Source organism: Hoplias malabaricus, chromosome 5 (genome assembly GCF_029633855.1).
Source record: "Hoplias malabaricus isolate fHopMal1 chromosome 5, fHopMal1.hap1, whole genome shotgun sequence".
NCBI classification, from domain to species: Eukaryota; Metazoa; Chordata; class Actinopteri; order Characiformes; family Erythrinidae; genus Hoplias; species Hoplias malabaricus.
Window position 1 is genome coordinate 19,360,471 of NC_089804.1, and position 21,807 is coordinate 19,382,277.

General features: G+C 46.9%; 3 protein-coding genes across 6 annotated transcripts in view; all 3 read left to right on the forward strand.

Moving 5' to 3' along the window:
* The first annotated feature begins 1,145 nt into the window (after window positions 1–1,145).
* appl1 (adaptor protein, phosphotyrosine interaction, PH domain and leucine zipper containing 1) lies at window positions 1,146–11,897 on the forward strand. 2 transcript variants are annotated; one of them, XM_066672255.1, is made up of 22 exons: window positions 1,146–1,358; window positions 2,709–2,807; window positions 2,912–2,971; window positions 3,087–3,158; window positions 3,253–3,340; window positions 4,070–4,111; window positions 4,203–4,261; window positions 5,557–5,703; window positions 5,790–5,872; window positions 6,140–6,298; window positions 6,540–6,728; window positions 7,100–7,142; window positions 7,243–7,299; window positions 7,387–7,478; window positions 7,589–7,768; window positions 7,989–8,041; window positions 8,135–8,309; window positions 8,423–8,459; window positions 8,548–8,694; window positions 9,721–9,771; window positions 9,913–10,002; window positions 10,405–11,897. In XM_066672255.1, the coding sequence occupies exons 1-22, from the start codon at window positions 1,305–1,307 to the stop codon at window positions 10,552–10,554; spliced, it is 2,127 nt and encodes a 708-aa protein (XP_066528352.1). In that variant the 5' UTR covers window positions 1,146–1,304; the 3' UTR covers window positions 10,555–11,897. The 2 variants fall into 2 exon arrangements, with proteins under 2 accessions (XP_066528352.1, XP_066528353.1); XM_066672256.1 differs by having other exon boundaries at window positions 7,992–8,041.
* Window positions 11,898–12,194: 297 nt separating this feature from the next.
* hesx1 (HESX homeobox 1) lies at window positions 12,195–16,352 on the forward strand. Of its 3 annotated transcripts, none has more exons than XM_066673280.1 (5): window positions 12,195–12,234; window positions 12,987–13,172; window positions 13,847–14,004; window positions 14,386–14,487; window positions 16,230–16,352. In XM_066673280.1, the coding sequence occupies exons 2-5, from the start codon at window positions 13,064–13,066 to the stop codon at window positions 16,335–16,337; spliced, it is 477 nt and encodes a 158-aa protein (XP_066529377.1). In that variant the 5' UTR covers window positions 12,195–12,234; window positions 12,987–13,063; the 3' UTR covers window positions 16,338–16,352. The 3 variants fall into 3 exon arrangements, with proteins under 3 accessions (XP_066529377.1, XP_066529379.1, XP_066529376.1); XM_066673282.1 differs by lacking the exon at window positions 12,195–12,234 and adding an exon at window positions 12,771–12,812; XM_066673279.1 differs by lacking the exon at window positions 12,195–12,234 and having other exon boundaries at window positions 12,803–13,172.
* Window positions 16,353–19,929: 3,577 nt separating this feature from the next.
* Window positions 19,930–21,807, forward strand: part of il17rd (interleukin 17 receptor D) — a 29,424-nt gene continuing 27,546 nt past the window's right edge. The window contains exon 1 of the mRNA XM_066672410.1: window positions 19,930–20,113. Within this exon, the coding sequence (XP_066528507.1) occupies window positions 19,991–20,113 (123 nt within the window). The 5' untranslated portion in view covers window positions 19,930–19,990. The remainder of the gene's footprint in view (window positions 20,114–21,807) is intronic.

Below are 21,807 nucleotides of genomic sequence, written 5' to 3' on the forward strand. Positions count from 1 at the left end.
ATGATTATGTTTTAATCCTGTTACAGCGGGAGGTTACAGTGGCGTTAGGAGACTAGCCCAAGACCTCCTGTTGTAGTATGGCGTGCTTTTACCCAGGCGGGGCATTAAACCCTGCTTTATATTACTGAAGTCAGCAGGGACGCTGGCGTTATTAAAATAATGTCTAAAGATGAAACAATGACAAAAATGGAGATAAAAAGAGTTTGTCCTGATAGGCACTTTGATTTTGTAGTAGATCAGGAGCTTTATGCAGACAGTTTTTACACAGTGTGGTGAGTTGTAGAGAGGCTGTGTGTGTGTGTGTTGTATGTGGAGAAGAGTGAAGTGTGTTACTGTCTCTTTATTTTTGCAAATTTGATATACAATAAACAGCTCTGTTCCTGTGTGGTATCACACTGTACATCATATAATTTAACTGGAATACTGGGGATGAAAGGAGGACAATATAAAATGAGGGGAAATACACAAAAGGCAGAGAGATTGTCTGATAAAACCAGCCCAAAATATTAAAGGGCAGGGGGAAGTCCAGTGTGTATATCCGGATTCATGCTGGTGTGTTGTGGATCAGACACAGCAGTGCTGCTGGAGTTTTTAAACCCCTCAGTGTCTGGACTGAGAACAGTCCACCGACCAAAAACATCCAGCCGACAGCGTCCTGTGTCACTGATGAAGGACTAGAGGACGAGCGACACACACTGTGCAGCGACAGATGAGCTACTGTCTTTGACTCTACATCTACAAGGTGGACCAACGAGGGAGGAGTGTCTCACAGAGTGGACAGAGAGTGGACACAGGGTTTAAAAACTCCAGCAGCACTGCTGTGTCTGATCCACTCTACACCAGCACAACACACACTAACACACCACCACCACGTCAATGTCACTGCAGCGCTGAGGATGACCCACCACCTGCTCTGTGGGGGTCCAGAGCGCTGAGGAACAGGGGGGAAAGGGGGTAACAACGTATGCAGAGCCACAGACGGACTATAGTGTGTAACTGCAGAACGAAGTAGTGTTAGGGCTGGACAGTGTGTTAGTTATATTCATATATTAGTGTGTGTATGTGTGTGTGTGTTTTGTTGGTAGTGTGTGTTACTGTTATAAGATGGAGCTGGAGCTCGTCACGGCGGCTCTCCCCCAATGGAAGCCTGACACAGGCGGGATATCCGCGTTAGTGGGAGGGTGGATCTGGCCTGGGAGTCGGTTCTATCGGGAAGAGAAGCGAGGAGGAGATTTATCCGTCAGATCACTAAGTCTGAAACACCTCCTAATTCACACATTTGCGCTGAAATTACAGTTTAAATCATGCCCGGGATCGATAAACTACCGATAGAAGAGACGCTGGAGGACAGTCCTCAGGTAAACATTAGCTTAGCCGCCTGTTACACACATCGCGCTTCTGCTGGGAAAACATCAGCTTTGACTCATTTTCTGTGTTTTAAGTCACCAGTTTTAGTCTGTGATCATTGTTAAGACGTAGAACAAGTGCAGCATGTATCATTAAATACTGAAATACGAAGCAGGGTGTGAGAAATGTCTGTGGTTTTCTAATGTTAGTGCCCATCCTCAGTGTTTACAACGGTCAGGAACGCGAAGAGCATCATACCACCTTAAGAGCTCTACACTCCACCATAGGGTACACCGACTGTCACAAGACTCTCAGAGTACTGTTACACGACTAAAGCTGGGCAGAATAGAGTATATTTATTTAAAAAATCGTGGGCATGTCGATTTGTTTCCGAACACAAAGCCAGGCTGTAGTTAGCTTCTTCTTCTCGAGTTTTCCGTTCCACCTTAAACGCTGAAGCATCTACATTACAGAGCAGTTCCTCTGCTTTAACAAACAAAACACCTAGGGATTAAATGATAGTTTCCCTCCAGGGAACATCTGCACTCCTTTATTCTCCTCTGCATCTACTTTCTGTTCTTTCCTTTTTGCATTTCATCCAGAATTTCATAGTTAAACAAAGAGTGAATCCTGGGGGAGTTACACAAGGCATGATTTCTCGGTCTAACCGGATAATTTAAGCCCAAACTCATGCCTGTCCAATCGGAAAAGAGCTGAGGGACGTTTCTATTTGACGTTCCCCTTATGAGGCGTGGGAACTAGTTCTTATTTCGTTCTCATGCCTTACTGAGTCATTACTCCTTACCATGCAACCTCATAGAACTGGCTTGAAATTCACTCATTCATATTTCACATTTCTCAGACATTCACTTGGTCCCTCATACACTTGAAGCCACTAATTCACTCACTCATAGTCACTCAGTCACATATTCACTAGATCATAGCCTCTCACATATCGAAAGACTCACTCATTCACAAACCGAATCACTAATCACTGTCACTAGTAATCAGTAATTATTCACTCACTCCTTCACACCATTACTCAGTCACTCACTCGCTCACCCCCTCACACATGTCCAGGGACTGCTCCACAAGGGGGTGCTATTGCGCTTTGTGTTCACAGCTACATTTCACAGCACATGGTGACACCAGCGCCCCCGAGAGGCGGGTCCGCCCCTGTGCTCTGACACGGCTCTCGCCTTGTCTCCATCTGTCTCCAGTTTCAGTAGAAAATGGAAAATCAGTGGCCTTCTCTTGAGAGCAAAGACTGTGAAACATGGTTCTGATCGAAACTCTCAAAGTCAGCAGGAATCAATCGGACCCATTCGATTAAACTCACTCTCGCTCTTTTCTGCTTCTAGACGCGCTCTTTGCTGAGTGTGTTTGAGGAAGACACTGCTGCAATATCCAGCTACTACCATCAGCTCTTCCAGGCCATGCACAGAATATATGATGCCCAGGTAAAGGATATGAACATCTGCTTCTCTTCTGCCCTTGCCCACTTTTACTGGAGTCTGAGGGAGTTCAGAAGTGTTTCTTTACTTTAAACTTGTGTGATTTACAGAATGAACTGAGTGCTGCCACACATCTGACCTCCAAGTTACTGAAGGAATATGAGAAACAGGTAAACATTCATCTCTTATAAACTCTGTTGTTCCTCAGTGCACTGAGGTTATACTGTTGTTATTACAACGACGTCACCTGATCAGTGTTTAACAGCGCTGTGCTCACACTCGCAGCGCTTCCCTCTGGGTGGTGACGATGAAGTCATGAGCTCCACTTTACAGCAGTTTGCCAAAGTCATCGATGAGGTGAGAGCAGCTCATGTTTGGACTCTGTCTTCTCTTGTGAATGCTCTTCTGATGTTTGCTGATTTGTTTATCATCTCTCTCTTATCCTTACCAGCTCAGCTCCTGCCACGCTGTCCTGTCCACTCAGCTCGCAGACGCCATGATGTTCCCCATCACCCAGTTCAAAGAAAGGGAATTGAAAGGTTAGATCTCACAGCCGAAGTTCTGCGTCACGTCACTGTGTTTGAGTATGGAACTGTGTTGATGTCAGCGGTGCCCAGTGCAGAGACCAGTTGATCACACTGTGGTGAAACAAATGAAATGAAACTAAAAAGGCAATACATTCCCAGCTCATGAAATTTAGCCTCTTGTTCATGACCCTGTCACGTATCGACACAGCAGGAGGCCCACTGTGTCATATTTGGATGAGTAAGGTAGACTTCTCATGGTATAAACCAGGTGTGCTGAGCGGGATGTAGACTGAGCTTTGTTTAAATCATGTGAATCAAGTCTTTTCCCACATGAAAATAGTTAACTGATGATTACTGAAGCTGGATTGATACATGGGCCAATGAAACGAATGGAAATATGATGTTTTTGCTGTAACTCTTCCCTGGAAAAAGTAGATCTCAAGCCAAAAAAGTCTGGGCAGCCACTGAACTGTAAATGAAACGTATGAACCTTAGTGTCTGGCGTTTACCCTGTGCCGTGGGGAGTGGACGTCTAAGGAACCCGATGGTTGTTAAAGAAGTAATATGTTAATCCAGAATATTTTGGCGAAGATTGACCGGCACTCTGGTGATGTGTTATTGTCTGATGTGGTCCTGTCTGAGGGAAGTTGGGAGACCTGTGGTGTGATATATTTCTGCATTTTGTTGAGGACTGCTCCTGTTCCCCAAGACTGATCAAGTTTCTGCTTTATTTCCTCTCAGAAATCCTCACCCTGAAAGAGGTGTTCCAGATTTCCAGTGATGGTAAGAATCAGTTCAGAGCCATGGGGCAAATGATCTCTTCATGGAAATGGAGCTCACTCTTTCTTTTCTTTTCTTTTCTTTTCTGTCTCAGATCACGACCTGGCCATCAACCGATACAGTCGCCTGTCTAAGAGGAAAGAAAATGAGAAGGTGAGGTGGCCATGTTGAATTATGTTGTACAGACTTTGTCTTACAGTCTTATTAAATCCCATATATTCTCTCTGATGCTCTGCTGGATCTGATGCTGGTGATCTCCTAACGTGCTCAATCACACACCTCAGCGACCGTCTTCATTTAATGAAACTCACGCTGAGACTTGGCCTGGCCTGTGCTGGAGCAGCATATGTTGCTCTGATGTGTTTGGCTTTGGTCTGGTCTCCTTGTGTGGGACAGGAAATGACTCCAGATCTGATTTTAAGGGATGAGTGGAAATTGGTTTGAGATAATCTTTATCTAATATTGCTCTTATAAATGTGGTTGATCCGCTATGAATTGTTTAAGGCTGGAGGCTCGGGGCTAATGTAGTGAATAATTAATAGAAATTTATGGTGCTGTTCTGCACCAAAACACTTTGGGACTTAGGGAGGCACCTGGATGCTGTGATGGCAAACAGAACACACACAGTCACCATTAACATTTTATTACCCTAATTTCAGCATTATTATTTCTGATATATCTTCATTAAAATACAATATTCCTATTGAATGTTCTCTCTATGTATGTGTGGGTTTCCTCCGGGTGACTGTCTGTGAGGAGTGTGGTGTGTTCTCCCTGTGTCTGTGTGGGTTTCCTCCGGGTGACTGTCTGTGAGGAGTGTGGTGTGTTCTCCCTGTGTCTGTGTGGGTTTCCTCCGGGTGACTGTCTGTGAGGAGTGTGGTGTGTTCTCCCTGTGTCTGTGTGAGTTTCCTCCGGGTGACTGTCTGAGGAGTGTGGTGTGTTCTCTGTGTCTGTGTGGGTTTCCTCCGGGTGACTGTCTGTGAGGAGTGTGGTGTGTTCTCCCTGTGTCTGCGTGGATCTCCGCCGGGTGACTGTCTGTGAGGAGTGTGGTGTGTTCTCTCTGTGTCTGCGTGGGTTTCCTCCGGGTGACTGTCTGTGGGGAGTGTGATGTGTTCTCCCTGTGTCTGCGTGGGTTTCCTCCAGGTGCTTCGGTTTCCTCCCACGGTCCAGGAACACACATTCCTGTGGTGTGATTGGCAACTCAAAAGTGTCCGTAGGTGTGAGTGTGGGTCCCTAGCTACTGGAATGCATCGTGTTGTTGCGCTGGTCCCAAAGCCCGAATAAATAGAGAGGGTTGCACCAGGAAGGGTATTCATCCTGCGCATAAACTGTGCGGATCACGGTTGATCCGCGTTGGCGAGCCCTGACACAAGGGAACAGCCGAAATAAGAGGAAGAAGATTCCGATTGAATGATGAAAACATGCTTTTACTGCTGTCTTTTCCACAGGTGAAGAATGAGGTGATGGAGGACGTCTACACTTCCAGGAAAAAGCAGCACCAAACCATGATGCACTACTTCTCAGCTCTTAATACACTACAGTACAAGAAGAAGATTGCTCTGCTGGAGCCGCTGCTGGGCTACATGCAGGCACAGGTAAGGACAAGGTCCCCACTTTAACCACAAACCGCTCTGTTTTTTGAATTTCAGTTTGATCCCAGCTGGTTATTTCTCTTTCTCAGATCAGTTTCTTCAAACTCGGGTCAGAGAACCTCACACAGCAGTGGGAAGACTTTCTAACAAACATCGGGACCAGTGTACAGAAGTAGGTTTAATAGTTTTTAAAGGTGTAGTCACCTGTTTGTTTATAGAAATGAAAATAAACATTGATCATTTGAAATACCTGACTCTTTCTTTAGTGTTGACTTTTCCCCCGGGTCACGTGAGGGCATCTCCCTCCTTTAATATTTAACTACAGTCAGCGGCGATAGTAGTTCTACCGGCCTGTGAAAGCTCGTGCACCATTTGCTTTATGCAAACTGAAGATCTGATATTTAATGTGGTTTTAACATATGCACAAATGTATTTTTAGTGTCCGCAGAGAGATGGATGCTGAGGTGGACGTAATGCAGCAGACGATCCAGGATCTAGAGCAGGCCAGTGACATGCTGTATATGCCAGACCCCGACCCCAACAAGATCCCCATCAACCGCAACCTGACCCGAAAGGCCGGCTACCTCAACACTCGCAAGTACGAGTTTATACGAGCTTTCAAAAATGTATAAAAGCTTTATGAAGTCATGAGTGTGTAGGAGACTCCTCCTGTCTCCCTCGGTACCTGTCAGCGTCGTCCTGATGTACAACACCTGCGAAGGAGGCGCTGACGGGCCTGAAGAGGGTGTGAGACAGAGGGAAGAAGAAGGATAAAGAGCAGACAGTTTCCACATGAGACTGTGTGAAGTGTGTGAGCTTCTCGTTCTGTTTCTGTTCAGTAAAACAGGGCTGGTGTCGTCCACCTGGGACCGGCAGTACTTCTTCACCCAGGGAGGAAATCTGATGAGCCAGTCTAGAGGAGACGTAGCAGGAGGGCTGGTTATGGACATAGACAACTGTTCGGTGATGGCAGTAGACTGTGAGGACAGGCGCTTCTGCTTCCAGATCTCCTCCTTTGATGGGAAGAAGTAGGTTTTTACGCATCAGTGCTTTGGCTCCCATTAATAAAACAATTCAGTTTGCTTTTTTCTTCCTGAAGAGATTCCTCAGAATCATTCGTGTAGTGTTTCTCTCAGCGTTAAATTCACGACCTCAAGTAAGAGCCTTACATAAGAACATATGTGAAATTCATGTCGCCCCGGGGGAGTTATGTAAATGGATGCTAGCTCTATTTTCTCTGAATCTGAAGTGTTCTTAGAGGTTATATTTAACAATGGCTTTGTTTACAAACTGGAGAACTGCATTCAGACGTCCTCTCAGAGCTGGAGAGCTGAGCAGTGACTTTACAAAAGCCCCATTCAGAGCTGATTCTGGGCTGTAATTCTTCTCCTCACCACAGGGTTTCTATTCTGCAAGCGGAGAGCCGGAAGGATTGTGAGGAGGTAGCAACACTCTCATTTCTTTCACTGACAGTGTTTACATCTCCAGTTTAGAGAAATGAACAATAACTACAGGAGGACTTTACTCTTTCTTCTCTTTCAGTGGATTGCAACAATAAACAACATCTCAAAGAGGATATACCTGAGTGACAACCCTGAGGTACGTCTGTGTTATAGTTGTTTTTCGCGAAGTGAAGCATCAGTGTTATTCAGATTAAGCACTGTAAAATGTAAACTCTGTTTATAGGAAACCGCTGCCAGAGTGAATCAGTCGGCTCTCGAGGCTGTGACGCCTTCCCCTTCCTTTCAGCAGCGGCACGAGAGCTTCAGACCCAGCACGTCAGTATCTACCAACCTTCACAGCTGACACACTCATGGTGTTCTTCTCAATTCAGACCGCACTGTTTGTGACTTGTTTAAGAAATAACGGTTGATGCTAATGTTTCTAGACAAGGGCGACCCAGAGCCGGCCGGACCAGCAGCCAGAGCTCAGTGGGCTCAGAGTCTCCGGCTCTCTCCTCCCTCTCTCTCGACTCTCTGGTGGCTCCGGACACCCCCATCCAGTTTGATATAATCTCGCCGGTCAGTGAGGAGTATGCGACTCAGGCCAAGAGCTCCAGCCAGGGCAGGTCAGTGAGCAGCCGGGTGGGTTTTAACCCTTAAAGACACAGATTTGCTGATGAGTAACGCATGTTTAACAATGATGTTTATTTACAGCTCTTGGACCTGTTTACACAGAATATCAGTCGAATCTCAGTGTAGCTTTATGGTAGAATAGAACAGAATAGAACACCTTTATTGTGGTTATGTAATAAGTGAAAAATAACACCATTCGTTCCTCTGTGGAAGAAGGACCAACCCGTTCGGAGAGTCTGGAGAGTCACAGTCTGGAGACGGTGAAGGTAAGGTACAGAGATAGAAGACTAATAAATGTGGTTAAAGTAATAAATACATTGCAGTATTTGAGGATGATACACAGCTTTCTGATTTTTCAGACTCCATTTTACACCAGCTCTTTATTGCGCGCTTCTTGGGCTCCATGGAAGTGAAGGCCACGGAGAACACAGACGTCATCTACGAGACCATGAGGCAGATCCTAGCGGCCAGGGCCATCCACAACATCTTCAGGATGACGGAGTCCCACCTGCTCGTCACCTGTGAATGCCTGAAGTGAGATGGCCCTCGTGGACCTCTGTATTACTGCGTACTGGTCTTATACCTTCACTTATGTCCTTGTGTTGAGTTTTAGCCATGATTCTTATGAAATATCCTTCTCTTTCCAGGCTCATTGACCCTCAGACGCAGGTCACCAGATTAAGGGTAGGTCTGAGTATGAAGATCAGTTTGAGGCCTCTGTATTCAATACCAGGTTGTAATTCTTAGCTTCCTGCCCTCTCTCCCTGTGCAGTTCCCCCTCTCCAGCGTGGTACTGTGTGCGTCTCATCAGGAGAACAAGCGTCTGTTCGGCTTTGTGCTGCAGACGGCCGGAGGGAGGGTGGACGGGCGTCCGGTCACAGTCTGCTACATCTTCGAGTCCAATAACGATGGGGAAAAGGTACAGTTAGAGTGTGTGTCTGTGCCTGTGTGTCTGTGCCTGTGTGTCTGTGCCTGTGTGTCTGTGCCAATGTGTCTGTGCCTGTGTGTCTGTGCCTGTGTGTCTGTGTGTGTCTGTCTGTGTGTGTCTGTCTGTGTGTGTCTGTCTGTGTGTGTCTGTCTGTGTGTGTGTGTCTCTCTGTGTGTGTCTCTGTGTGTGTGTCTGTGTGTGTGTCTATGTGTGTGTCTTTGTGTGTGTGTGTGTGTGTGCCTGTGTGTCTGTCTGTGTGTGTGTGTGTCTGTGTGTGTGTGTGTGTGTTCGTACAGGTGCATAGCTGTTAACAGCACTAAGTTGAGGTACATGTAACTGATTGCATCTGCTTTTTAAAGTCCTGCTTTTCTAGCGATAATTTTGCAAAAATTAAAATAAATAAATGCCACAGCTTTTGACGTGTTTTCTGTTTTGTTCGTTAGAAAATCATTACGGCGTGTAACTACAATAAATAAATAAAATCCAAACACAGTGCACACTAATAACATTTGTTGTTTTTTTTTTTTATTATTTTTTGTTTGTTTCTGTGTGTTTTCAAGGGTCTTTTGCCATTGGAAATAAGACGCTGTTGTTAATGCCTTTCCTGGTTAAATAAATGTAAAATGTTAAAAATACTATAGTGATCTTGGACTGTGTCGTTCGAACCCAAAATATGAATAGTGCCGTAATCTGTATAACGTCAGAGAGAAATCTCACACTTTCAGTTACTCCTCTCCTCCTCCCGGGGGTCAGTAGCCCTGTGGAGGATAATCTGACCCACCTGATCCAGTTAATCAGCCTCTCATTAACATCTGAATATTGGAGCCAGGTGAGTGTTAAAGCCTGAGGAGCCTGATGTGATTAGAGTCTACAGCTGTAGGCCTTCGCTGAAGAAGCAGTGCATTAACCACAGATGACACTGAGGATGGCTGATATTTTCAGTAAAACAGGAACAGTAACTTGTAGCTAATTACAGCCCTCCTCTCTGCTCCGCTAATGTTTTTATTCCTCTTTCAGATCTGTGACAGTGTTGGATTGGCCAAACAGATCGCCCTCCACTCTGAGATGGTAAAAGCCTGTTGTTCTCTAACATCATTACCATCAGCACACATTTACACACAACTACAACTACAACTACATATTTAAACTGTCAGTGTCACAAAGGCATTAACTATAAACCTTCCTCTGTGCTGATTTGTTTGTGGACAGGATCGCAAGGCCACACAGAAGCAGAGGGAGCTGGAGAAAGCCAAGGAGAAGCAGCAGGAGGAACTGAGCAAGCAGAAGCAGATTGAAAAGGTGCAGTGAAATTCTTACTTCTGTGAAAAATGTTATCTGCCTTGTGGCCACAAACTGACCACAGCTATCGTCTCTAAATTTAAATCAGGAAAGACTAGAGTCTGTGGTAGTGTACAGAGGCGTCACTAATTCCAGCGTCTCTGGGTACGACAGCTGCTCTGTGGTGGTTCTGTGAGGGTCCAGGAATGAGGAAGAAGGGCAGCTAACGCGTGATGTCGTAAAAACAGCTGGACTGCAACCGAGGCGTAGATAGAGTCCTCGTTTTGATGAATGCAGCTGGTAAAATGGGCCGTGTGTGTGGATGTGTAATAAACTGAGACGAGTGTATGTCTGCCCTGTGTTTGGGATGTTATTACATCTTTATTAATGCCTTTATGAATCATTTCCCTCCCCTTTTTGCAGGATCTCGAGGAGCAAAGCCGTCTGATAGCTGCGTCCAGTCGCCCGAACCCTCCCGCCACGGACGGACAGTTTTTAGTGCTCAGCAACAGCCAATCAGAGGACAGCGATGCTGGGGAGGAGGGCCGGAAGAAAGGCGAATCTGAGGCTTGACGGAACGCAGCAGCTGAGTAAAGTTCTCTGAGTTCAGCCGTTCGCCCAAAACTTTAAGGTTTAAGGACATTTCGAGAGCGTTCCTGATGCGCTGAGGGGTGGAGATACGCACCACGACTGCAAACACATTAAAGAGCACACAACTGACCAGGGAACAGTCCAGACGGCCATTGGGAGAGACTCGGGAGCTTGTATTTTACTTGTAAGGATCATGTATTTTGTACCATTTCTGTTACTGAGTTTGGAGTTGGACTGTGGGTGTCTGGTGCACTACGTTGTGATACTAAAACCTGAAGGGAAGAGTGTATGGAGTGATTTTCTTTTCCGTTGTGAATAACAGACGTTTCTAAAGGACATGTATTAATTCTGTATATTTTCTGTTGTCGTATGCTCTAACAGGAATGCATGTGCTTTAACTCCTCACCTATAATCCGTTACTGAACCGTATTCACAGATCAGGTGTGTTTTACTCTTACACTCTCAGACATAGAAGGATCTAGGTTTACCCCCCCTCCCCCTCTCTAACTCTCACCTGATCACCTGCCAAAACCCCCTCCAAATGATCAGCACATGATTGTGATTCGTGAGGTTTTATCATTATTAAAATCTGCTTTTTTAATTTGGTGGTTCTTATTGTTTAGAGGAGGCACAGGTCACCTGTCCGTGGGTGTGAGGCCGTGTTGGGTGTGGTGTTATTTAACCTTCTCCATGAGACTGAGGCCGGGGTGATGGACACCTCTCTCACTCCCCTCCCGTTCTGAGCAGGTCCATGCGTCGGGTTCTGAGGGTGTGTGTGTGTGTGTGTGTGATTAAAGAGGAGCTGTGACCCTCAGTTCCTGTGTAAATGTGTTTAAGACGAATCTCACACGGTTCAGGACCAGATCCAGTGAAACCTAGCCCTGGGGGTATTCCACAGAGCAGGATTCCTCAGTTAGCCAGTTAACATAAGCCCAACATTGAGAACTCTCCAATAGGTATCACTCTCAGCTCTGTTTCTGTTGGACAGACTTGACTTTGGGTTTAAGTGATCTGGCTAACGGAGAAACCCCTCTCTGTGGAAAAGGCCCGGTTCTTTTCCTGACAGCGTTTGCTGCTGTTGAGCTGCGGTGCTGATGAAGGGTGTCCTCTGGACTGTAGTGAGCTGCACGCATGTTTCAGATGGACGCAGGGTTTGCGTGTCTATGGGTCTCGTCCAGAACTGTGGTGAAGACTGAGCTCAGTCCTGCGTCAGGTTCAGAGTTACAGATAAAGCAGCAGCACTAGGCCTCAGTTCCCACGGTGGTGAAGACACTCACTCTCTTCCTGGTTCAGGAACATCTCTATAAACGTGTTTATAAAAATAAATGTTTACCAAAAAAAGTGAGTCATCTGACAGTTATTTTTCTGCACAATTTCATCGAGGATCAGAATCACTCTCAGAAACATCACACATTAGTTTTGGGTTAAAACCTTCATTAAAACAGACGTTATTAAAGGCTTCAGACGTCTGCTCACCACTGAAGGTCTCTGGCTCGTTTTCTCTAGAACGCTTTGTTCATGTAGTGTTTGCTCTGTTTACTGAAGCTTGGTGTAATTTTGCAGAAATGTGGACCGACTGGTTAAAGTCCAGTGTGAATTCCCTGTGGTTTAGAGGCGGAGGAGCTGTAACGCAGACTGTCCTCCGGCAGTAAAAGACGTGTGGTCAGTGTGTTCATTATTTCTTGGTGAAGCTGTGTTTGTGTCGGTGTGTTTACACTCGCTGTCCCCTGCGGCGCTGCTCCGGTGAGAGCTGGAGCTGGAGAGTAATTCAGTGTTAGTTTAAGCTTCTTTAAACCCAGGCTTTTTAAAGTTAAATCCTGATTGGATGGGTTTGCATTTAAACAGCTGTAATTAGTCTGAGTTTGCATGACAAAACCCCAGCTCAGACCTGGGCGAGTGAGGCGTGCGCAGACAAACAAACAACAAACAAACAAGTCCCTTATTTACGTGAAGAGAACGTGGGGCGGGGGGTGGAGGGACTCGGTGGCCCTCGCTAAAGTGCCATTGTGTGATTTGTATGGACCCAGCCATCCCTGTGCATGACAAGAGGGGGGGAATATTCAGGAGGATTAACTTTAATAGCCTTAACCCCCTCCTTTATTATCATTATTATTAATTATTATTATTTTAAACTTCTGTGTAAATGAGATTACTCGCTCTCTGACTGCTCCGCCACAATGCCGTCGCTCGGCTGAAGGAAACGAGAGGATTTGCTGGGGATGGAGCTCATTTTCTACCTGGTGGGTAAAAATAAAGGGCTGCTTTTGTGGAGTTTTAAACGCCTCTGTCTCTGCGAGGGATCCCGGGCGGCCGGGGCTTCGCTTCGACACGGGATTACCTGTCCACCCCCTCGGGGCCTTTCACGTGCAGGGGGCTTGGTTTAGTTTAATTAGTGCCGGGTGTTAATCCTGCAGGTTTGGGTTTAAAAGCCCCAGCTCCGGGCGGCGGGGCAGATCAGACTGACCGTGTCCTCTGACTCTCACACACGCACATGGAGACCCACCGGCCTGGACCCTCGGTCTTCACCATCGCCAGCATCCTGGGGCTGAGCAGATCGGAGCAGAGGAGCACCGTCGCCGTCCCCTACAGGCCGTGGACAGGTGGGTGGAGAAGGGTTTTACTCTGACCCCGGGGGCGAGGGGCGGGTGGGGGATCTCCTGTATGAAGTGGAGGAGTTTTAAATCAAACGTCTTCGTAGCTTAACCCCACGTCTCTCAGAAGCTCCTCAGAGTCTTTTCTCCCAGGTTTTGAGCGATGGAGTCTACTCTGCTCCTCACGTTGTCTTGGCCGTATCCCCAGAAAGAGCGGGTGGGCGGGTCTCTGCTGGAGAGAGGGGTGAGGGTTTCTCAGAGCTGCAGCCTGAATGTGGAACTGAACTGAGTGAAGGAATTAATATTTATTTCAGTTTAATATTTTAAACCTAAGATGCAGTATCTAAAAGTGAGATAAAGTTTTCTGATGGAACTGAAACTGTAACAGAGCAGGTGGTGGTTGCCAGATGTTTGCTGTGTGGCTCTGCAGTGGTGTGTTTGGGTCTGACCCAGTCGCCACAGCCAGGCCCGGCCCACAGGGGGCAGCGCAGCCAGGGACCGGCGGGTTCTGCCCAGGGTTTAAATGTTGGCTCCACATAGAGACCTTCAGGGTCAGTGTTAAGCAGTGTGTCTGTTTGGGCTGGACCCATGTGGACCCCCACCAGAGCCGGTGCTGATGGACCGGATGAAGATGTGAACTGATTTAAATGTGAACCTCCCACCGACTCCTCCATGTTCCTCAGATGTGCCGTCCACACAGAGCTGTCCCTCGGTGTCCAAAGACCGGGCTCTGGACTCGGAGGATGAGACGAGCTCGGTGAACGCCCCGGTGGAGACGTGCAGACGGGCGCTGAACTGGTACATAGGGCGCAGACCCAGGACGGCGTTCTCCAGCCTGCAGGTGCAGCTCACACTCCTGCTTCTCTTTATGGTTTTTATTGTTAGGAAAGACGAATTTATTCACAGAGGCACATTGATCAGTAAAAAGCAGTTAAATATAAGGATTTAAAGCTTAAAAGACATTTAAAACAATTCAAACTTACAAAATAAAAGCATGTGAACAGTGCTGAGATCCAGCTTCACACAGTTACACTTCAATTAAAAACAGTAAAAGAACAGACAATCAATTAGAATTGATATATACAAGAAATACAAGAACTGAAAGTGCAGTTTAGTGCACATTAACCCTATGGATGATACATTTATATCAGTGACAGCTCCACTGAGACTCTCTGATTGTGTGTGTGTGTGTGTGTGTGTGTGTGTGAATGCTCTGCTCCAGATTGAGATTCTCGAGAGTGTGTTTCAGGTGAACTCTTATCCAGGCATCGACCTGAGAGAGGAACTGGCCCAGAAACTGCACCTGGACGAGGACAGGATACAGGTACATATACATTTATGTATATAAAGGTAATATTATACTGATATCACAGACATTACAGAGAGTTCTGAGCCGGAAACTGGAGAGAGGGGTATTATTCGCGTCTGATTCTGAAACAGATCTGTCCTGATATAGTTCACATTAAAATGAGAATCCGGTAGATTTTTAAAATAAATGTATGATTGTGAACCACACGGTGGCGCTGCAGGGGGTGTCTCTGTCACACAGGGTCTCAGGGCCCAGGGTTGGATTCTCTCCTCGGGTCACTGAGTGTTTCAGGTGAAATCAACCCGTACTTTATATTTACACTCATACTTTAATTATAATTTCATGTCCAAATTTGTATTTAATTTCAGCTTATTGCCGGGTTTCAGGGATGTTCTGCTGCTTTTATTTATCTTTATTTGAATAGTATTTGCGGCACGGTGGTGCAGCTGATTAGTGTCACAGTCACACAGCTCCAGGGGCCTGGAGGTTGTGGGCTCGATTCCCGCTCTGGGTGACTGTCTGTGAGGAGTGTGGTGTGTTCTCCCTGTGTTTGCGTGGGTTTCCTCCGGGTGACTGTCTGTGAGGAGTGTGGTGTGTTCTCCCTGTGTCTGTGTGGGTTTCCTCCGGGTGACTGTCTGTGAGGAGTGTGGTGTGTTTTCCCTGTGTCTGTGTGGGTTACCTCCGGGTGACTGTCTGTGAGGAGTTTGGTGTGTTCTCTCTGTGTCTGCGTGGGTTTCCTCTTGGTGACTGTCTGTAAGGAGTGTGGTGTGTTCTCCCTGTGTCTGCGTGGGTTTCCTCCGGGTGACTGTCTGTGAGGAGTGTGGTGTGTTCTCTCAGTGTCTGCATGGGTTTCCTCTTGGTGACTGTCTGTGAGGAGTGTGGTGTGTTCTCCCTGTGTCTGCGTGGGTTTCCTCCGGGTGACTGTCTGTGAGGAGTGTGGTGTGTTCTCTCAGTGTCTGCGTGGGTTTCCTCTTGGTGACTGTCTGTGAGGAGTGTGGTGTGTTCTCCCTGTGTCTGCGTGGGTTTCCTCCGGGTGACTGTCTGTGAGGAGTGTGGTGTGTTCTCTCAGTGTCTGCGTGGGTTTCCTCTTGGTGACTGTCTGTGAGGAGTGTGGTGTGTTCTCCCTGTGTCTGTGTGGGTTTCCTCCAGGTGACTGTTTGGGAGGAGTGTGTGTGTGTTGCCCTGTGATGGACTGGCGCCCCCTCCAGGGTGTATTCCTGCCTTGCGCCCAATGATTCCAGGTAGGCTCTGGACCCACCGTGACCCTGAACTGGATAAGGGTTACAGATAATGAACGAATGAATTAATAGTATTTAATAATGTTTGTTGGGCTTAATAGTAATAGTAATAATAATACAGAGCAGCAGGTAGTGTCTCTGTCACAGGGTCCTGGAGGTTGTGGGTTCAAGTCCTGCTCCAGATAAAATAGGGTGGGTTGTATCAGGAAGAGCATCCGGCTTAAAAGCTGTGCCAGATCCACAGTGCGGATTGTGATTGATCCACTGTGGCGACCCCAGACGGGAGGAAGCAGCTGAAAGAAGAAGAAGATTAATGTTAATCATGTTTTTATGTTTTATTTCTATTCCCCGGCATCTGTTACATCTGTATTTTCTCATGTTTAAAGACCTTTAAATGACCGCTGTGTGAGAAAGTTGCTATAAATAATCGTGCCTTTTCCCTTCTTTACTTTTCTCTTCTTCTCTTCTCTTGTCTTCTCCTCTCTCTCTCCTGTCTTCTCCTCTCCTCTCCTCTCTCAGATCTGGTTTCAGAACCGAAGAGCCAAAATGAAGCGGACCCACCGAGAGTCCCAGTTCCTCCTGGTGAAGAAGGTCATCACTGGACTCCACACCCGAGACCCGCAGTGACCCCCACAGCTCGGTTCTGTCTCTGTTTATATTGTAATTTATTCTGTTGTGACTTTGTTCTGCAAAGTGGCTCAGTGTGTGTAATATTGTATGTTCTCTTAATTTAAGTTTGTGGTTGTGTGTTGTTTGTAAATTAATAAAGAAGCGTATTAAAAAACTTTACACCGAGTCGGACTGCAGGGGAACAACCTGCCACTGTAATAACAAACCACACCAGCAGGCGGCGCCAGAGGAGGACACTGATGAGCTGGTTACAGCGCCCCCTATTGAAGGTGGGGTATAATGCAGCAAATGACTGTGTGAGTGTGTGAAACTGACTAGTGCGTGTGCGTGTGTGTGTGTGTGTGTGTGCATGCACAGATTCAGGGTCTGGGTCCATCTCAACGCTAACTCAGAAGAAACAGACACAGAACATGAAAGAATGAATGTATTAATGGATGTGAGCATTTTGTAACAATATAAACTTTAGAAATATGAAGGTCATTTTGAATTTTCTATAAATAATGGCATCAGGGAAGATCTGCCAGGGGTCCACGGCGTGGAGGGTTCATGTGTGAGAGTTAAAGGGACAGTCTGTAGGTCCAGTAAAGGGTTAAGTGGGCGTGGGCGTGTTCTCGGGATGGGGCTCTGTTTCTCTTTCAAGCTGAAAACAAAGGGAGGATCTTTTTCATGTTCACATCAATAGTAAGAAGATCACCTGAAAGAGGACCTGGCTCTTGCCCCAAGGGTGATTTTCTTTGCTTCAAAAATCTCCTCTGACGGGTTCTGTGCGGCCCGCGGACTGGGTCCAGAGTGTTCTGGACATTTACACACCGTTCCATTTTTAACCCTCAGAGTGTGTTCAGAATAAAGAAGAAAATAAATGTTACTGACATCAACAAACATCCCACACTGAGCAAAGAGCGAGTAAAGAGCGCCCCCTGACGGCAGAGTAGTGAGCTCTGACACTGAGCACGTGTACAGCGCCACCTACAGGTAAACGAATCCTCTTAAAGGCAAAGGCAGACATCCCAAACGCCCACAGAATCTTTCTCTCTCCTTTACCACTCTTTAGCCCTTTATTATTTCTCATCACTTCAACACATCTCTCCCTGAAAACTCTCAGCAGCAGTTATCTCTGTCCATCATTCAGTGCTGTAGCCAATGGAGTCACAGTCCCTCCGACAGGGGGCGCTGAGAGCAGCAGGTCAGAGCTGAAACACTGGGATCTACAGCTCTGCCTTTAGACAGAAATAATGTTAGCACCGCGTCCTGGAGAAAATACAGTTCATTCTCCCCTCAACATAGGGAGAATTTATACATAAAAATCACATTAGATAATTTCATATAGATTAACAATAACTTCACAAACTATTATTAGTGTAAGACAAATGTGTCCTAAATAAGCTATTCATTCTATGACATTTGGACTAGACATAAGTTAAATATAATAATGAAGTGTGTAAAAGTAATGAGACTGTCTTTTAGACTCTTAGACCATAAGATTATTTCACTTCAGATCTCATTTTAATTAATGAACAATTTAAAATAATACAGTTATTTTAAACTGGTAATTACAGTAAGTACAGATTCTGGGCGTCACAGTGAAGCAGCAGGTAGTGTCTCTGTCACAGACCCAGGGTCCTGGAGGTTGTGAGTTGTGAGTCCTGCTCCGGGTGACTGTCTGTGAGGAGTGAGGTGTCTTCTCCCTGTGTCTGCGTGGGTTTCCTCCGGGTGACTGTCTGTGAGGAGTGAGGTGTGTTCTCCCTGTGTCTGCGTGGGTTTCCTCCGGGTAACTGTCTGTGAGGAGTGTGGTGTGTTCTCCCTGTGTCTGCGTGGGTTTCCTCCGGGTAACTGTCTGTGAGGAGTGTGGTGTGTTCTCACCTGTGTCTGCGTGGGTTTCCTCCGGGTGACTGTCTGTGTGGAGTGCGGTGTGTTCTACCTGTGTCTGCGTGGGTTTCCTCCGGGTGACTGTCTGTGAGGAGTGCGGTGTGTTCTCACCTGTGTCTGCGTGGGTTTCCTCCGGGTGACTGTCTGTGTGGAGTGCGGTGTGTTCTCCCTGTGTCTGCGTGGGTTTCCTCCGGGTGACTGTCTGTGAGGAGTGTGGTGTGTTCTCCCTGTGTCTGCGTGGGTTTCCTCCGGGTGACTGTCTGTGAGGAGTGTGGTGTGTTCTCTCAGTGTCTGCGTGGGTTTCCTCTTGGTGACTGTCTGTGAGGAGTGTGGCGTGTTCTCCCTGTGTCTGCGTGGGTTTCCTCTTGGTGACTGTCTGTGAGGAGTGTGGCGTGTTCTCCCTGTGTCTGCGTGGGTTTCCTCCGGGTGACTGTCTGTGAGGAGTGTGGCGTGTTCTCCCTGTGTCTGTGTGGGTTTCCTCCGGGTGACTGTCTGTGAGGAGTGTGGCGTGTTCTCCCTGTGTCTGCGTGGGTTTCCTCCGGGTGACTGTCTGTGAGGAGTGTGGCGTGTTCTCCCTGTGTCTGCGTGGGTTTCCTCTTGGTGACTGTCTGTGAGGAGTGTGGCGTGTTCTCCCTGTGTCTGCGTGGGTTTCCTCCGGGTGACTGTCTGTGAGGAGTGTGGCGTGTTCTCCCTGTGTCTGTGTGGGTTTCCTCCGGGTGACTGTCTGTGAGGAGTGTGGCGTGTTCTCCCTGTGTCTGCGTGGGTTTCCTCCGGGTGACTGTCTGTGAGGAGTGTGGCGTGTTCTCCCTGTGTCTGCGTGGGTTTCCTCCGGGTGACTGTCTGTGAGGAGTGTGGTGTGTTCTCCCTGTGTCTGCGTGGGTTTCCTCCGAGTGCTCCGGTTTCCTCCCACACTCCAAAAACACATGTTGGTAGGTGGATTGGAGACTCAAAAGTGTAGCTGTGAGTGTGTGAGTGAATGTGTGAGTGTGTGTCGCCCTGTGAAGGACTGGGGCCCCCTCCAGGGTGTGTTCCCTCCTTACGCCCAGGCACCGGACCAACCACCACCCTGAACTGAATAAGTGTTGCAGACAATGAATGAATAAATTACTACTGTTGAAAAAGGATTTACAAGTGCAGATTGGTCCACGATTCTTTATTTTGATTTCAGAAAGTTGGCAAGCCTATCTCAACCCTTCATTTTATACACCTCAACCATTTTATCACCCCTTCACCATCAGCCTCAACACACACAGGATCTGTTCTGGTCGCATTGAGTGAACACTGACGGAGTGTTACAGTTACTCCTCAGACACTTTAAAGGCGTTCAAAATAACTTCTAAAATAACAGAAGGGGTACGTGTTTTAGGGGTTAATGAATAACGATGTTATTTCCCTGAAATGACGGGGTTAATGTAAACAAATCTTACAATACACAGTTTAGGTATTTTTTAACAGCCGTTCTTGGCGGAGGGATCTGAGAGACAAAATAGTGCCCATCAAAATTCGCTAATCGTGTGTTTGATAGTAAAGGTAATGGCTAATGTTGGGTTTAATAAACCATTTTAAAGAAGCCACAGTTCATCCACAGTGCAGCATTTTAAATCGCTCCTCTCTGCTTTAGTTTACCTCTCAATTCACAGATTCCGAATTATTGAAAGAGCCGTGGACTGGTCCTGTGGTGTCCAGCGCCCCCTGTTGGAGCAGTGCGGCTATGCCCTGATATCAGAGTCCAGACCGGGGCTCCTCTCACTCGCGGCTGACCCAGGCTTCATGGCGGAGCGGCGATGGCCAGACTCCCGGGACTGAGCCTGTCCGCGGCCCTGGCGCTGCTGCTGTGCGTGAGCCCCGCTGCCGATTCTGCGGCTGGAGGAGCGCGGAGGGCGGCGCTGGAGAAATGCGGCTTTAAGGTGAGGAACGCGGGGTTCTGCACTTTTTTAATCCGCGAAGTGTCAGGGATCAGGCGGCGGAGACCAGGACACTTCTCCAGGTCGGGAGTTTGAGTTGGTGGAGATTTAATCCTAATCCTGGGCTTAAAACTAGTTCTGGTCCTGGTTCGTGGTTCAGAAAAAGCCTATTCACTCTCCTGTCTGTGGAATGTTTTTCGATCAGAACTGAAGTTTTTATTAACGTTTTTCTTGCACATTAAAGGTTTTTTCCACCTTTTAACTGAATGCATTAGTCGTGCCTTGGACAGACCCTGCTTTAAAGGTGCACGGAAGCTGAAGCCGGGCTGTTTTCTGCAGTTTTCTGGTCTACCTTAAATTTCATCCCACCTTAAATGGTGCAGAACAAGCTTCAAGTTCTAAAATCATCTTAAGGTGGAGTGCTCTGTTTTTCTGTTCTGCTTTAAATGGCTCGGTGCCTGTTGAAGTGGAGCAGGTCCAGGGTTGGGTGCTGAACTGCTGGGGTTGAAGGTGGTGGTTCGTTCCCCAAGTGTAGACCCAGGATGAGGTTTAGGATCAGTATCAGGATCAGAGTGAGTTGTGCAGAGCCACATGATCCGGACGGTTCAGACGCTGTGGAGCTGGACTGGGATCAGTGGGGAGTTTGTGGTGGTGGCACTGGCGTGGTGTTTGTTTGTTTGTTTGTTTGTTTGTGGACTGAAAGCATGAAATGCACTCTCACAGATGTTGATTGTTATTATCACGAGGTGGAAACAGCAGAGGAATGACCTCAGTGTTTGTCGTTGTGGATCATATTTAAATCACAGATTAAAACTGCCCAGTGTTTTAGAAGCTGCCCTGATTCCACTGATTTAACTCGAGTTAAATCCAGATCCCACTGGTTTGTTGTTCCATTGTCCGAGGCCTGGCTGCGGGCCCGGGGCCCAGACCGAGCGGCTGGAGGACGACCGAGGTGTTGCGGAGTTGGAGGTGGCTCAGAGCGAATGTCCTCCTCCGAGGAGCAGTGCTGCTTTGAAGTGTTTTCCCAGAGGAAGCGCAGGGGACCGCTGGCTCAATTAAAATGCCTCGGAATTTCCTCCTTCGAACCACAGGCCGCCTACTTCCACGGCCACTTCAAAGCCGGTCCTCCAGCGGCCGGTGGGTGAGAGACATGCGTCCACAGATTGTTTTACAGGTGTGGGACAGTCGTGGGCCACGCTCTTATGCTGTTGGAGAGTCCTGTGGCTTTTTTTACTGAGGGAATTCACTCTTCGCTTTCCAAATAAATAATAATAATAATATTTTATTCACTTAAAGATGACAGACACAGTTCTGGTTCTTAATGAAACTGTTATGGTGTAAAATTAGGGCCGTACAATAACTCAGTATCAATAATATATCAATAATAATTATCAAAGAAATACCAATAATTTCAGTGTAAATATCAATAATTTCAGTGTAAATCATTTACAGCTGTCACTGACTAACTGAGTATTTACAGTTAGTTTAAAAATATTAACATTGAAAAGCCAAGAGGTCCATGTTTGATGGTGATGTCATGATTCTAGTTTTTTCGGAATATATCGTATCGACCGAAAGTAAGAAATATATTGTGATATAAATGTTGACCGTATCGTCCAGCCCTAGAACCAAGCAGCAGAAACCATAACTGAGAAGTTACATTTAGAAAAGGACAGGACTATTATTAACATTGAGAT